This window comes from Dermacentor albipictus, chromosome 6 (genome assembly GCF_038994185.2).
Source record: "Dermacentor albipictus isolate Rhodes 1998 colony chromosome 6, USDA_Dalb.pri_finalv2, whole genome shotgun sequence".
NCBI lineage: Eukaryota > Metazoa > Arthropoda > Arachnida > Ixodida > Ixodidae > Dermacentor > Dermacentor albipictus.
In genome coordinates, this window is record NC_091826.1 from 141,676,312 (window position 1) to 141,689,260 (window position 12,949).

Genomic DNA, 12,949 nt, shown 5'->3' on the forward strand with positions numbered 1-12,949 from the left:
CGCATAATTTAACGGTATATTTTCTTTGGAAAGCAGCAAGTAATAAATTTCTAATACAGTATACCTGTTTGATGCCTTATCTTTGGTGGCATTATAAATGTAAAAAAGTAAAAAGTATTTCACGCATCCAAGTGCTTTAAGCACTCTCTAAAAATTGGCAGAGTGAAAAAAAAAGCATGAGCAAGCAAATGCAAGCATATCAGCAAGCTGTACTCGGAGCCTTATACATGTACGCGTGCTCAGAGGTAAAGAGGCGTCTTTTGGCGACCTACGCAGCTGTATTCCTCAACAAATGTGCTTGTGTTCAGTATTCTTGCAGGCTCTCACTAGCACTACAGAAACTGGGTCATCGCGCCGAACACACCGATGTCGGACGAATCGCTTCCGGCGACGCTATCACTTTCGCGTGACGTAGAACGCAGCACGTTGGATAATTCGAGAGGTTTTGTTCAACCAGCCAAGGCAGCACGTACTGAAAGTAATCATTCGAGAATACGTCGCATGTTGCGACATGATGCGATTGAAATACATCTGTAAAAGGTGGCGCGGATAAGATGACTGTGCAGTGTTTCGAAGAAAGATGACGGTGCGAGTGCAACACATGCAGCTGCAGAACAGAATGTGGAAGTTTAGAGTCGCACTTTCACCGTGACGCGGAAACTTGAATCATATCTGCAAAAATATGCCAGTTTCGTCTGCTGCAGCACCTCCTATACGTAAAGCAAGCGATGCCTGCTGTCAAAGGTAGTTGCCAACTTTGAGCACCTTTGCTCCGCCGAGCGGTTGCCAGCTGTCAACAGGCCGCGTCACCCAATAGGAGTGCGCATGCGATTCGCTCGTGGGGACTGAGCGTGCACCGAGTTGTGCGACACCAGCCGCCTTGTGGGTGTTAGCACACGGGCGGGCCAGGAAAGAACAGACGGGCGGATGAACCATGTTTGGCCCCTTGCACGCGCGACGAAAGACTCAGCTTTCCTCCCCGTCGCGTGCGTTAGCCGCTATCGTCGGCCCCCCTCGCGTGCACGCAAACGTCGTGCAGCGCGCTGTGACGCTGTTATCACCCTTGACCGAACATCACATTGACGCCCAGTGAAAAAATACGCCTGCAGTTTCCACATAATTGCTATCGCAATAAATGTTGCGTAAGCAACGTGCTCGTGTTTTTCATTGCTTAGGTCTTGAAAGGGAGGTCATCATATTCGTAACGTCGCCAGCCTTTGCAAAAAGAACTACACGATGAAGGCATGGCCCAGAGGTATGCAATTACCCAAGCGTGCAAGAAGCAGTGCAATCTTTATTTTAAATTGCAGAGTATGAATTCTGCACAAGACAAACCTGTGAAAAATGGCTTGATGCAAGTAAAAACGGAAGGTTACCGTTTGAATGGAGCACACAGCCTCACCGTGGAACTTTGTAGCCGTAAGCAACTACGTACCTTTTTGAACACAGGAGTCTGCTCCTGCGGCACAATAGTCTGAAGCTTCTTCAGCAGTGCAGAGCGTGACCACACGACCCAGTGATAGGTTTGTCTGTTGAAACAACATTTATTAAGGGAGCACGTCTGCAACCAAAATATCGAAGGCTACCACCAAAGCTACAACACTCTTATTCATTTATATATTTTACATGAAAATAGGCAGCGAGTGTTACAGAGTTGCGCTCGACAAAAACAGATGGCCATCTTTGGAATAAACACATCTCTCAGACCGCTGCAAATTATAACAAGCTGGTTGCTGAAATGAGAAGGAAGAAATAAGGTAAATTCTTGCTTCATTTTCCGTCGCCATCTGCCAAGAGATATAGTTGTATTCATGTCTGGAGAACACATCGCGTGCGGTGTTTCTCTCCCGGTGGGGAGCAGCACTGCGCGCGCTTGATTATTTTCGCGTGCCAGTCGGTCGAGAAGGGCGCGCATCGAGAGAGCCGGATGCGGTCAGCGAGCGAGGCCAGCGGCGCAAGCCACGCGGCACACAAGTGACCTCAAGCTAAAGTGCACTTCTCTGCGGACTGCTTCGCATGCGTCTTTAGCAACTGTCCCCTATAGCTATCGTACCTGATGGATAGTAAAATTAGCAACCTTTTGTTGTCGTCACGGTTCCCTTGATTCGTCCAGCGACGCTAGGGCGCCGCAGAACAAACATGAAAATAAGAAGCTATGTTTTTGGCTTGACGTAGTAGCTATGTGTTTGGCTGCGCTGTTCATTAGCATGATATCCTTGACCCCCCCCCGATGGTAAATGGAGATTCACTCCGCGGCCCGTACGTGGTGCTTTACATAATAAATAACTCCAATATTCGTCAGAAACAGATGAGTACGGTTCAGTTAAGATAGCGGTTTTTGTGAGTAAATATCCATGTTTCTTTCGGTATTCCAGATTTACCGTGATTTCTCGAACTTCATAAAGCTAAATTTATGGTATGTCGAAAATTCTCGTCAGCTACAGTTCTTTTCTGGTGCACATGCCAAAAATCGAAGTGAATACACACACAGCGATTGCGCACGCTGGACTCGTGCGGAAATATATTGAAGAGTTTACGAACTTGTTGGCTAACGAATGGAGAATGTTATCGGAAATATATTTTTTTTTGACAACAAGAGTACACTAAAAGAGTTGCTTGTACAAAAGCGTTTCTGGGAGCTTGTGCATTCTGTGGCCGTGAAAGTCCTTTGATTGGAAGAAAGTCTTTAGTGGACACTCACTCCGTTCATGGCCCTCATGGCCATAGTCAAGGATGCACAAAAGTTCTCGATGAGGGAGATCAAGTAGACGCTGGCGAAAGCTTCTGATGCCGTCAAAAGTCGCGTGGGGTCCAGGAGTGCAAGTGTTCCGTACATTATTAACGTCAGCTGCGCAGAAGAACAGTCTTGTTAGGTTTAGTGAAACACCGGAAAGTGATAAGCGTAGTGGTTATTAAGAGGAAGGAAGCGTACGAATCTAACTTGTACTGTAGCTAAGACCAGGATGATAAAATGAATTTTGGTTGTTATTGTAGGTCCTAGAGCTATCAATCTGCTATTTAACTGAAGAGCTATGAAAAGATAAAAAAGAACTAACAGTCGTGTGCAGAAGGCGACTAGGTGGCGTACTGACATTAGAAAGCCTACAAACATACGATTCAGTTGGCGGTGGCTGCGGAAAAGTTAAGTAACGTTGATAGAAGAGAGTCAATCTTTTTTGTTTAATTAGTTCATCTTAGCCAACCCGCCTTCGCTTAGCTTCCTGATTGTTCTCTTAGGTTAAACTGCAACTCGCTTAAGTTCTTGTGTGCTCTTTTTGCTTTTGCTTTTTTGTACACCCGCGAGCAAAAGTATAAGGACTAGAGATTGAGTGATAAACCTGATTGTCGCCTCTGCCTGTGACAATAACTTGAAATAAAAGACTGCAGTCCAAATTTAGCGTTGCAAATTTTCTAGTGCACGCGTCAGTTTCTGCGCTTATGCCGGTTGATTACGAATAAATTCTTTTTTTTTTTTCGGCGACCCTGTGGCCCGTATAATTTTGTTCAGAGGTGTACACACACAGCTGCGAGCATCATCTGAATTGTGGTCCTTCATTCAACTCCATAAGCAGAAGTTTTAGAAATACGTGACTGAAAGTTATTCTGTACCTTTCCCACCACTACCACAGAAAGTTGTCCACGAGTATTGTTATAGTTGCCTCCATCCAACGAATGCGCGTACACAAAACGCAAAAAAGCCCACAATGAAATTTGGAGCGTTGATGTCGTATGGAGCAAGAAGCATAACACGATTGCACACGAGACAAACAACTCTGTGTCGTGCACCTTCTACGTGCATGTCGCCGTGCTCAGATAAATGCGACGACCTACTAACAGGCGCATATAGCTGCCCTCATTGGGCTTTTGTAGATGCACTTGGGTCCGCTACTTCTGACTCCCTAAAATTAGGGGGGTCTTGAGACACTTGGACATTAGCTTTTTAGCGGTGTGGTGCAATGGAAACGCGAGCAACAGCGATGGTGGTGACATCTCGCAACGCTATGTGGAATCGCATATTTCGGGCCTCATTTAGCCGCTGCTGCGGTGTTCCCTTATTTGTTCACATAAATCATTTCAAGTGAGGACAACTCTGTAGTGCAATACGCATGCCGCAAGGAAATGTAACGCAACAGGAGACTGCTCCTTCTGGCGCGCTGTTGCAGCGTCGCCATAGGAAACTAACAACGCTGCTATCCTTGTTTCTGTTGGTGTACTCCAATAAAACGGCAGTGCCAAACCATACTCACAACAACTAAACCTTTATTACACGTGTCGGTATCTTTCTTAATCTTTTTTCTTGATGCATCAAAGGCACCATTTACTCTTGGTAATAGGACAAGTAAGCATCAGGATTCTATCGGGAGTCGTTGCTTCTTAACTGCATGCGTAATTCAGCAAGAAAACGTAACGTCTCCTATCACCACCTCATAACCACTCGAATAAAACATAGAACCTAGTTTTACGAGGGCGAATCAGAAATTCTTTGCCCCTATTTTTATTAACCAACACAAAAACAGACAGCCAATTGCAAATATACGTACAATTCTACCTAGATTACACTATATTTGCACGTAGTCCCCACACCGGTTCAGACATTTGTCCCATCACTGCACTAAATTTGAGATGGCCCTCTGTCATGTCGTGGTCAGTCAGCGACGCATGTGGCCTCCCCGAACGCTCATTGTCGTGCAAGTCTTCGTGCCCATTAGCGGACTCGCAACCCCGCCACCTCACACTTCCCAAAGGGAGGCACATTTCTCCATACGTGGGCTGCGTTTCCCTGTAGATTTCGATGGGCATTCGTCCCTTGTTACATAGAAAATGAACCACACTCCCTTGCTCGTACGCCGTGGACGTGTGAAGCACAACGGCCATCTTCAATAGCAGCGCCGTGCCGCGCAGCTACCGGCAGATAAGGCCGGGCCAGTCCACCCACCGCTCGGAATGGATATGCTGACTTCGCATTTACAACCGCGATTCCAACAAAAAAAGGAAAAAAAATAGGGGCAAAAACATTCTGATTCGCCCTCGTATTTATTGTATGTTAAGTATACAACCGCATTATTTTCGAATTCCCTGACACAGGATACGTTTTCGTGCGTTGAGAACTCTAGTTCTGATTCCAGCCATTTACCTATCTTCCATTTCTATGTTTCTGTCTACTCCTTTTTCAAAAGTAGGCAGCCGTTGTGCCCATCCCGGGGGCAGTTGCCAGCCTGCTCCTCCCTTTGCCTTTCCTGCCATGTGTACATATGTTTTCAAAACAAATAGTAAAAATAACAATATTAATAATAATAGCTGGTATGGTGGTTCCATGCAGCATCCACATCACATATTACAGTACATTTTTGAGCGTGCCTTTCCGATTTTGTGCTGTTATACTCAACGAATTATTGTGAAGGAAACCCGACATCGAGCACAGAATTTAAACTTCATACAAAAATAAACGAGCCATTAGGGTTTCCCACGGAAGCCCACTCTAAAACTTGTGAAGCGGGGGTTGGTGTTCGCTTTCTTTTCGCCATGATCACCCTGGTATGATGGCCAAATTTAGTTACACTTTGAGCGAGTCCTCTTTATCGCAGCAAATGTCAATTTGGAAGCCCGCTGCTAAACTGGAAAGAAAAATACAATTTAAAATTAACGAGAGTGTCGCTGTGTAAAGGAAATGAAACAGTGTATATTTCCTATTTTAGGTAAGATTTGAAAAATATCGCTGCCTTAGATTGGTACATTATCATGGTCAATCCTAATCAACTAGAACACGACAACGTTGCATCCAAGGCGCGCACAGGAGCAATTGCAACTTCTGCTGACTGTGGCGGTAGGACGCTTGTACGGACTGCAATGCAGTGATTTCAGAATTGGTGCGGACCCTGCATTGAGTAATTGTAGAAATTATTTGAATTACTGCTATCAAGCTTATACACTTCGTCAAAGGAAAGTGAGTTCGACCAACGCACTCGCTGGTGAACCCTCCGCAGCGTGTGTTACTGAACCATTCGTTCCGACAGGCTGCGAGTGAGTGCGCGCTAAGGGTGTCGTTAGTGCAGCCGCTAGATCTTACCAGGGAGCTCATTGCACTGTAGAGAGCATCAACAGTTCCGCTGATTAGATTAATATTGAGCACATCCTTTAGTTCCCTCTCCCTGAGGCGTTTAAGGGAGTCCAAGTGGCTCTGTTCCCAAGCGTACATCTTCACAGTCCTGATGGAGCTCAGCAGGTCCAGCATGCGCTTGACCCGATCGTCACGAAACGTCATGCTGCGCCTCTGCGGAACAAAGACAACACCAATGCCTCTTAAACAATTGCTCATGGCAGCACCTTCTTGTCACGAGTTCTGCCAAATCAAGACGCCAAGTAGATGATGACCTTGTGATACGTCAGTCATTGTGTGAACCCACGCTTGCTTTCTGGGAATTCATGTTTACAATAGTATACTATTGTCGAGAAGAACCGTACTGCGTTACCACCAGGGAAAAGGGGTACTTTTTGGAGTTGAACCATTTCCTCACAGAATTCAGAGTGTTCAATTACACATTATATTTTTGCTTCAAGCTGTCATACGCTCCTTTTCTCGCAGTATGAAACAATGCATACTATGTGCATCTCTGAAGACTCGTTGCGTTCTTGTTGGCCTTCACGAATGTATTTCTGCTGTATTCAAGAACAGGCTTGAATACTGCGCGGTTTCGGCAACCGGTTTCATTCGCAAGAGGTGTTTGGCGTTATAGTTGAGTACACTACATTCATGCTGAAATGTATATTATTATTTTTTTTACGTTCGTTAGCTTATACTGGCCCTCTTTTCGGACATGGGTGTCCGCTACCTGCGCTTCTACAGTCTGAAACGGCCGTGCTACGTGCTATTCAGACGAAAATAACACAGACGTAAAATACAGAAACAGAAGCACCCATGTTTGCCTTATTTGTCACTTGTACTTTTATGCGCCAAACTGCGCTTGGCGTGCCGATTGCACAAGACCATAAGGAACAAGTCGGGCTTCCTAGCATTTTCTTCCACTCGCTTCGGTGTTGTTGCTGCTCACATGTGTGCTTTGTAGCTTCGAGGTTTACACTCTTCTGGCGCAGCCATTGCAACCCTTCCGTACATTCACAAGTGCAATAATCTAAAGACTCCGTAAGAAAAATGTGCTAGGCTGGGAAGTGAGCAGCTATTGCCGGTGGCGACTTTTCACTCGCAGACATCTCAGTGCTTGTCGCAGTGTCTAATGAATTGTAGTGATATTACGCGCACAAAGAATGGGGCGGCTATGAGAAAGTTCATAGTGGAAGGCATAGAACAATTTTGAGTCTTCATTCTTCATTAAAGGGCGTTACTGCATTGCGCCTTCTTCAGGAAAGCAATGGCGCGGCTAAAAAGCGTAGTAAGGCCGAAGACTGAACCGTGATCCACTTTGATACCAGCAAAAGGCCGCGCCGACAGCTGCTGGTTTGGTTTGCGAACTGCCGCTTGGTATCTTGCGGCCTTGCTATTAGGCCACATCTTTGTCTTTGGCGCTGGCGTCGCTCGGTCACCATCATCTGACGTCATGTTTGTGCTGCTACATCAAAAGAACGAAAACTTAAAATCAAACTTTCCATCATGCTAATTACCAGCTCAGCTAAGATTTTTGGACAAAGTCGTGTGTTACTAAGGCATGATCGCTAGTGACCATTTTCAACTACATCCACCAAGCCTATCTTCCCAAGCAGGGCTACAAACGGTTACACGCACCATACTTCGCCATTGCCTTGAAGCTAACATATTTTCGAAGAGGTTATGAACTCGAGCACGTTAGTCACACGCTGCCAATCGTTCAGGTTCCACCCACATCCCAACTATTCTGAGCACGGAAAGCTGCAGTCATTTTATAGACACCACGCAGAATCAGGCTAGGGAACCTAGCCATTATCGGCTACCACTCACTCACCTCCCCCTCGGCTTTTCCTACCATACACTGCCAAATATTCTTACTGAAGGCTCCATGCGGAGTTTTAAGTTGTGAGTGCACCTATTCCCGACTTTCCCCCTCCGCATCGCTTGCCACACTAACAGCTGTAATACGGTTTTCTACTCCATACATGATCTGATGGCGATGATCCAAGCACTGTCAACTTTCACGCGCCCCGCTCATACTATTGTAATACCACAGCAGCTGGATTGCGATTTTAGACTTCATAAGAGCTGATATGCTGGGAACATATAGCTATATATCCCACTTGCCCAGCGTCGATCATTCGCTGTAGCTAAAACTGTGGGCGATACAGCATAAATCATAATTACTAAGATGGAAAAACAGGTATCTGCCGGTAGCCACTAAATCAGGGACACTATGGTGCGCTCACTTGGAATTTGTGGTATGTCACGACGAAGACCCAGAAGCCCACGAGTGCGGCGAGGAGTACGGATCCGCAGCATAGTCCAGGGCCTACGCCTATGCGGGCGCTCAGCATGTAGATGACGATTGGCATGCTGAGCAGCCCGGGCAGCGGTGAGAGCATGAGCTGAGCGTTGAACGAGATGATGGTGCAGTCGACGCCCATTACGGACACAATGTAACCAGATGATGTACAGGCACGTGCCGTGGGAGAGTAGTTGAGCACCTGCAAGTGTTGAGGCGTTTCCCTAAGTTTAACACTCATAAATTCCTGTAACAGAGTGGGTAGACTTGAATACTGTGAAGTTCATGGGCATCTAACGAGCGTCCATGTTCTACCCTGTTGGTAAGGCATAATTATTATTGTTTAAGCGCATTGGCGACAGTGACAAGCAAGGGGACACTCACAAGTGCTAACGTCAGCAAGGACTTCGTTAGAAACATGTTCTTATATTTATACGCGTGCATATCGCATTCCTGCGGAAGCAAGCGTGTCCACGCAAATGTGTTCATGTGGGTCGACCTGCTTGTATACGTTGTCAAGGCGCTCAAATACTCCTATATACAGTGCATCTAACGATATTGGTACTTTGATCGAGAATGGGCTGCAACATACAAAATATAAACGTTGGCTTTCTCATCGACACGTTTATCGCTCGGCTGTCACCCCTCGCTCTACCTCCCAACGTAATCACTTGGCTTCATCATTCCTTACAAGGCGCAGGTAGCTCGTCACCGCTAACAAACATGGTTCCTCTCTGACTAATGTGACGTCAGGCGTCCCACAAGGTTCTGGGCTATATGCCATTGCTGTTATGCATATCCGTAAATGATTTCCCGTCAGACACAAAACCTAAACTAAGGGTTTCGTTAGATGACTGCGTCGTTTACGATGCCGTTCACAACCCAGACCATATTAGAGCGTTGCAAAAGATCTATGCACTACGAGCGCCTGGTATGATACATGGCACATCCTTTTACTTCGGCATGTGCAAGTCAACTTGTTCTCTTGCAAGTACATCGTCATCCATAAGAGCTATAAACTTAACTCAGTCGCTAGTATACCACGTCATGTTATAAGTAATTTGGAGTATATCTGAAGCAGTCACTGTCACGGTGCATCGAAATCATCCGCTGTCGTGCTTCACAAACCTTGGGGGTAGCTTCGACGCAACTTGAACGCTGCATTCCCTGTGTTGCATTTGTTCGTCCTCAAATAGCATATTCATCGTGTACTCTGTACTCAGCAGTCTTCCCAACCTAAGCACTAATTTCGAAGCCATTCAAAATCGTGCCACTCGCTTTATTGCGCCAAACATTCAAACATTTCGCAGGTATGCACGACACGTGCTGTTCCCAGCGTATTGCAGGGTGATAGAACTACACGGCGTGCGTATGTGATGCTACGCGATGGGCCTTACGCACAAGGTACACTGATCAGGCGTAAGAGCACATCATCGACATCGGCATGAAATACACGAGTAGTGTGCATGCACGCATGCGTGACACGGGCCCTCCAGAAAGCCGCATTTGTGCACTTTTGTATAGCCACAAGCACTGCTTCGAGAGTGTAAACCTTCTGAACCACTGTGTTACCAACAGCCCTTGTTTTCACAATGGCGAGAAATAATCGCAAACCACTAATCAACTGCTTCACCTTCGTGTGTTCATCCGGTGACGAGGATCCGTCTTTGTAGCTATCGATGGATGGATGGATACAACGTTCTTGTACGTCCGGCAAGGTTTAACGCGTCCCGGGCTCAGGTCTCCCACGGAGGAACGTCAAGGCCCTGCCTCAACGTCGCCTCACGGGCTTGCTGGACTGCCCACGTCTGGATTCCGAGGTCTGAGCTGCGTAGAGCGGCGGCCCACCTCGACGACAGGGAGTAACTGCCGGAGTAACTGCCATCCCTCCTATAACTACATTGCACTCCCACAGCATGTGTTTGAGTGTTGCTGGTCCTTCCTGGCACAATTTGCACGTGTCGTCCTGATGCTTATCTGGGAAGATACGTTTGAGACGGAATGGATTAGGGAACGTATTTGTCTGGAGTTGTCACCAGGCGACGGCCTGCCTCCTGTTCAATTTGGGACTCAGCGGTGGGTATATCCTACTGGCGTTCAAATATGCACTGGTGATGTCATTGTATCTTGTGAGCCTGCCCCGTTCTGCTCGAGAAGCGTTCGCTATCGTGCGAGAGGCGTTGCCCTGTTCGGCGCGGCGGGTCATGTCTCGCGCCGTCCGGTGCGCCGTCTCGTTTAGCTTCGGGAGCGCGTCGCCTTCCGTGGTGACGTGCGCGGGGAACCATATGATCCTCGAGCTCGAGGTTTTGGATCTGCCCGCTTTGGCCAAAATGGGCGTGGCTTCCTTGGAAATTCGACCTTTGGCATAATTCTTTACTGCCGTCTGCGAGTCACTTAGTACGACTTCGCATTCCTGTTCTGTGAGGGCCAGCGCAATCGCTACTTCCTCCGCTATTTCTGAGTGTTTGGTGTATACAGTGCATGTGGTTCTGATTTTTGATTCTGCGTCTATGACTACGGCGGCGTATGTTTGGCCGTTCGCATATTCGGCTGCGTCGACAAAGCGCGCGTTTCTGTCCTTGCCGAATGAACGGAGCAGAGCCTCGGCTCTTGCCTTTCGTCTACCTCGGTTGTAATCGGGGTGCACGTTTCTTGGGATGGTTTCCACGGTAATGGTCTCTCTGATTTTGTTGGGGATTTGCATTTTCTGGCCGTGCTGGTTGTGGCACGTTATGCCGAGCGTGTTCATAATGTGTCTTCCCGTCGTGGTGGTCGACAGGCGTTCGAGCTGCGAGATGCGTTGTGCTTCGGCTCTTTCTTCTATTGTGTTGTATATGCCCAGCTGAGTCAGGAGCTCGGTGCTCGTCGATTCCGGTAGGCCCAGGGCTATCTTGTACGTTTTCCTTATGAGCGTGTTAATCTTGTTCTTTTCCGCGACGTACCAGTTGTGGTAGGCGGCTACATAGGCGATGTGGCTGACAACGAATGAGTGGATCAGTCGAATGACGTTGTCTTCCTTCATGCCAGCGTGTCTATCGGTTATTCTCTTTATGAGTCTCGTGGCGCTGATGACTTTGCCTTCGATGTTCCTCACGGTTTCACCGTTAGCTCCGTTGGCCTCAATGATCATTCCGAGGATTTTGATCTTGTTTACTTTGGGGATTGCGTTTCCGTCTTGGGTGTACAGGCCGATTTCCTTGTACTCCCGGGGTCCGGTGTAGCTCTTTGGTGGCATGCCTCTGCGCGTGGGCCGGTAAAGGAGTAGTTCGGACTTGCTCGGGGATCATTTGAGGCCCGTTCCTTGGAGGTACTCTTCCACTTTGTTAGTGGCCGTTTGTAGTGCGTGTTCAATTTGCCCATCACTGCCGCGGTCTGCCCATATCGTTATATCGTCTGCGTATATAGCGTGGTGGATTCCTTCGATTTCGCGTAGTTTGCTGGGGAGACCCAGCATGACTAAGTTGAAAAGGAGCGGAGATATAACTGAGCCCTGGGGGGTACCTGCACTTCCCTGGGCTCGTTCTTCGGACTCGAGGTCGCCAACCGTGAGGGTGGCTTTGCGATCGTTCAGATAGTCCCTCACGTAGTTGTAGGACCATACCCAGGAATTCTGGACATGCGTTTAGTTTCTTTTTTCGCCACCACGTGGCGTATCAACCTTAAAGATTTGAAATTCGCGCCGTGACGTATGCATGACGCACAACTAAAGAAAACACAATAAAAAGAAGCACACCGTGAGACTGTTGCTTCCCCTCGGCACTTGGAAACGAGCGCGCTTATGTATCAGCGTTATCTTGAAGACAACCTGCTACTTGCTCGACTTGCAATGAATCCACGATTTTCTAGACACCTTGCCAGACAGCTCGTCGACATTCCGGGTGAGATGTCTGGCCGAGATAACAGCTCCCGCAAAGCTTGCATTGGGTTCCCTTTCTTTGTTGTTTTTCTGTTTATTTGTGCACAACTGCGGCCGCGGGCTTCGGTATAGTCAGCGTTATTTTTCTTGTGTTTTCTAAGAACCAGTGTGATTCAATAAGAGGAAGCTTTAGCTCGGGCCCTTCTTCGATGCCGGCTGCTCAAATGCATGTAAAACGCCTAAATGATTTTATGAGAAAATCGTTCAACCGATATGAAAGAGAATTGTTGCATTCAAGAGAGAACGTTAGATCACAGTGATCGCTGCAATAATAATTTTGATCTAGGCCATGGCATTACTGACAAGAATTATCGGAAATCGGCAAATTTGAAAAAGAAGTACGAAATTTAAAAACCGTTAGTGCGGATGAAAACTGATATCGCATCCCTCTAAACTGCATCCCTTGGAGCATTTCAATCGGACAAATTCGATGTATGAATTTATAACTTATGTGAAGTTACAATGTCTGTTAATATTTTGCGAATACCATATTCAGGAGTTGGTGGTGTATTTCAGGGTGGCATATGATATATCATTTTTGTCTGCATTAAATGAAATATTAGGTGCAGCTTAGCGAATTCCGACATCATCTTTAGTTTAGTTTCTTGAGATTTCGCAATTTTTTTGA

At 46.9% G+C, this 12,949-nt stretch overlaps 1 protein-coding gene across 1 annotated transcript in view; it reads right to left on the minus strand.

The window, feature by feature from the left end:
* LOC139047104 (ATP-binding cassette sub-family C member 2-like) overlaps positions 1–12,949 on the minus strand; it is a 628,131-nt gene that overhangs the window by 186,258 nt on the left and 428,924 nt on the right. The window contains exons 10-13 of the mRNA XM_070521066.1: positions 8,350–8,607; positions 6,068–6,271; positions 2,702–2,848; positions 1,436–1,529 (exon numbers count right to left, since the gene is read on the minus strand). Coding sequence (XP_070377167.1) covers positions 1,436–1,529; positions 2,702–2,848; positions 6,068–6,271; positions 8,350–8,607 — 703 coding nt within the window. The remainder of the gene's footprint in view (positions 1–1,435; positions 1,530–2,701; positions 2,849–6,067; positions 6,272–8,349; positions 8,608–12,949) is intronic.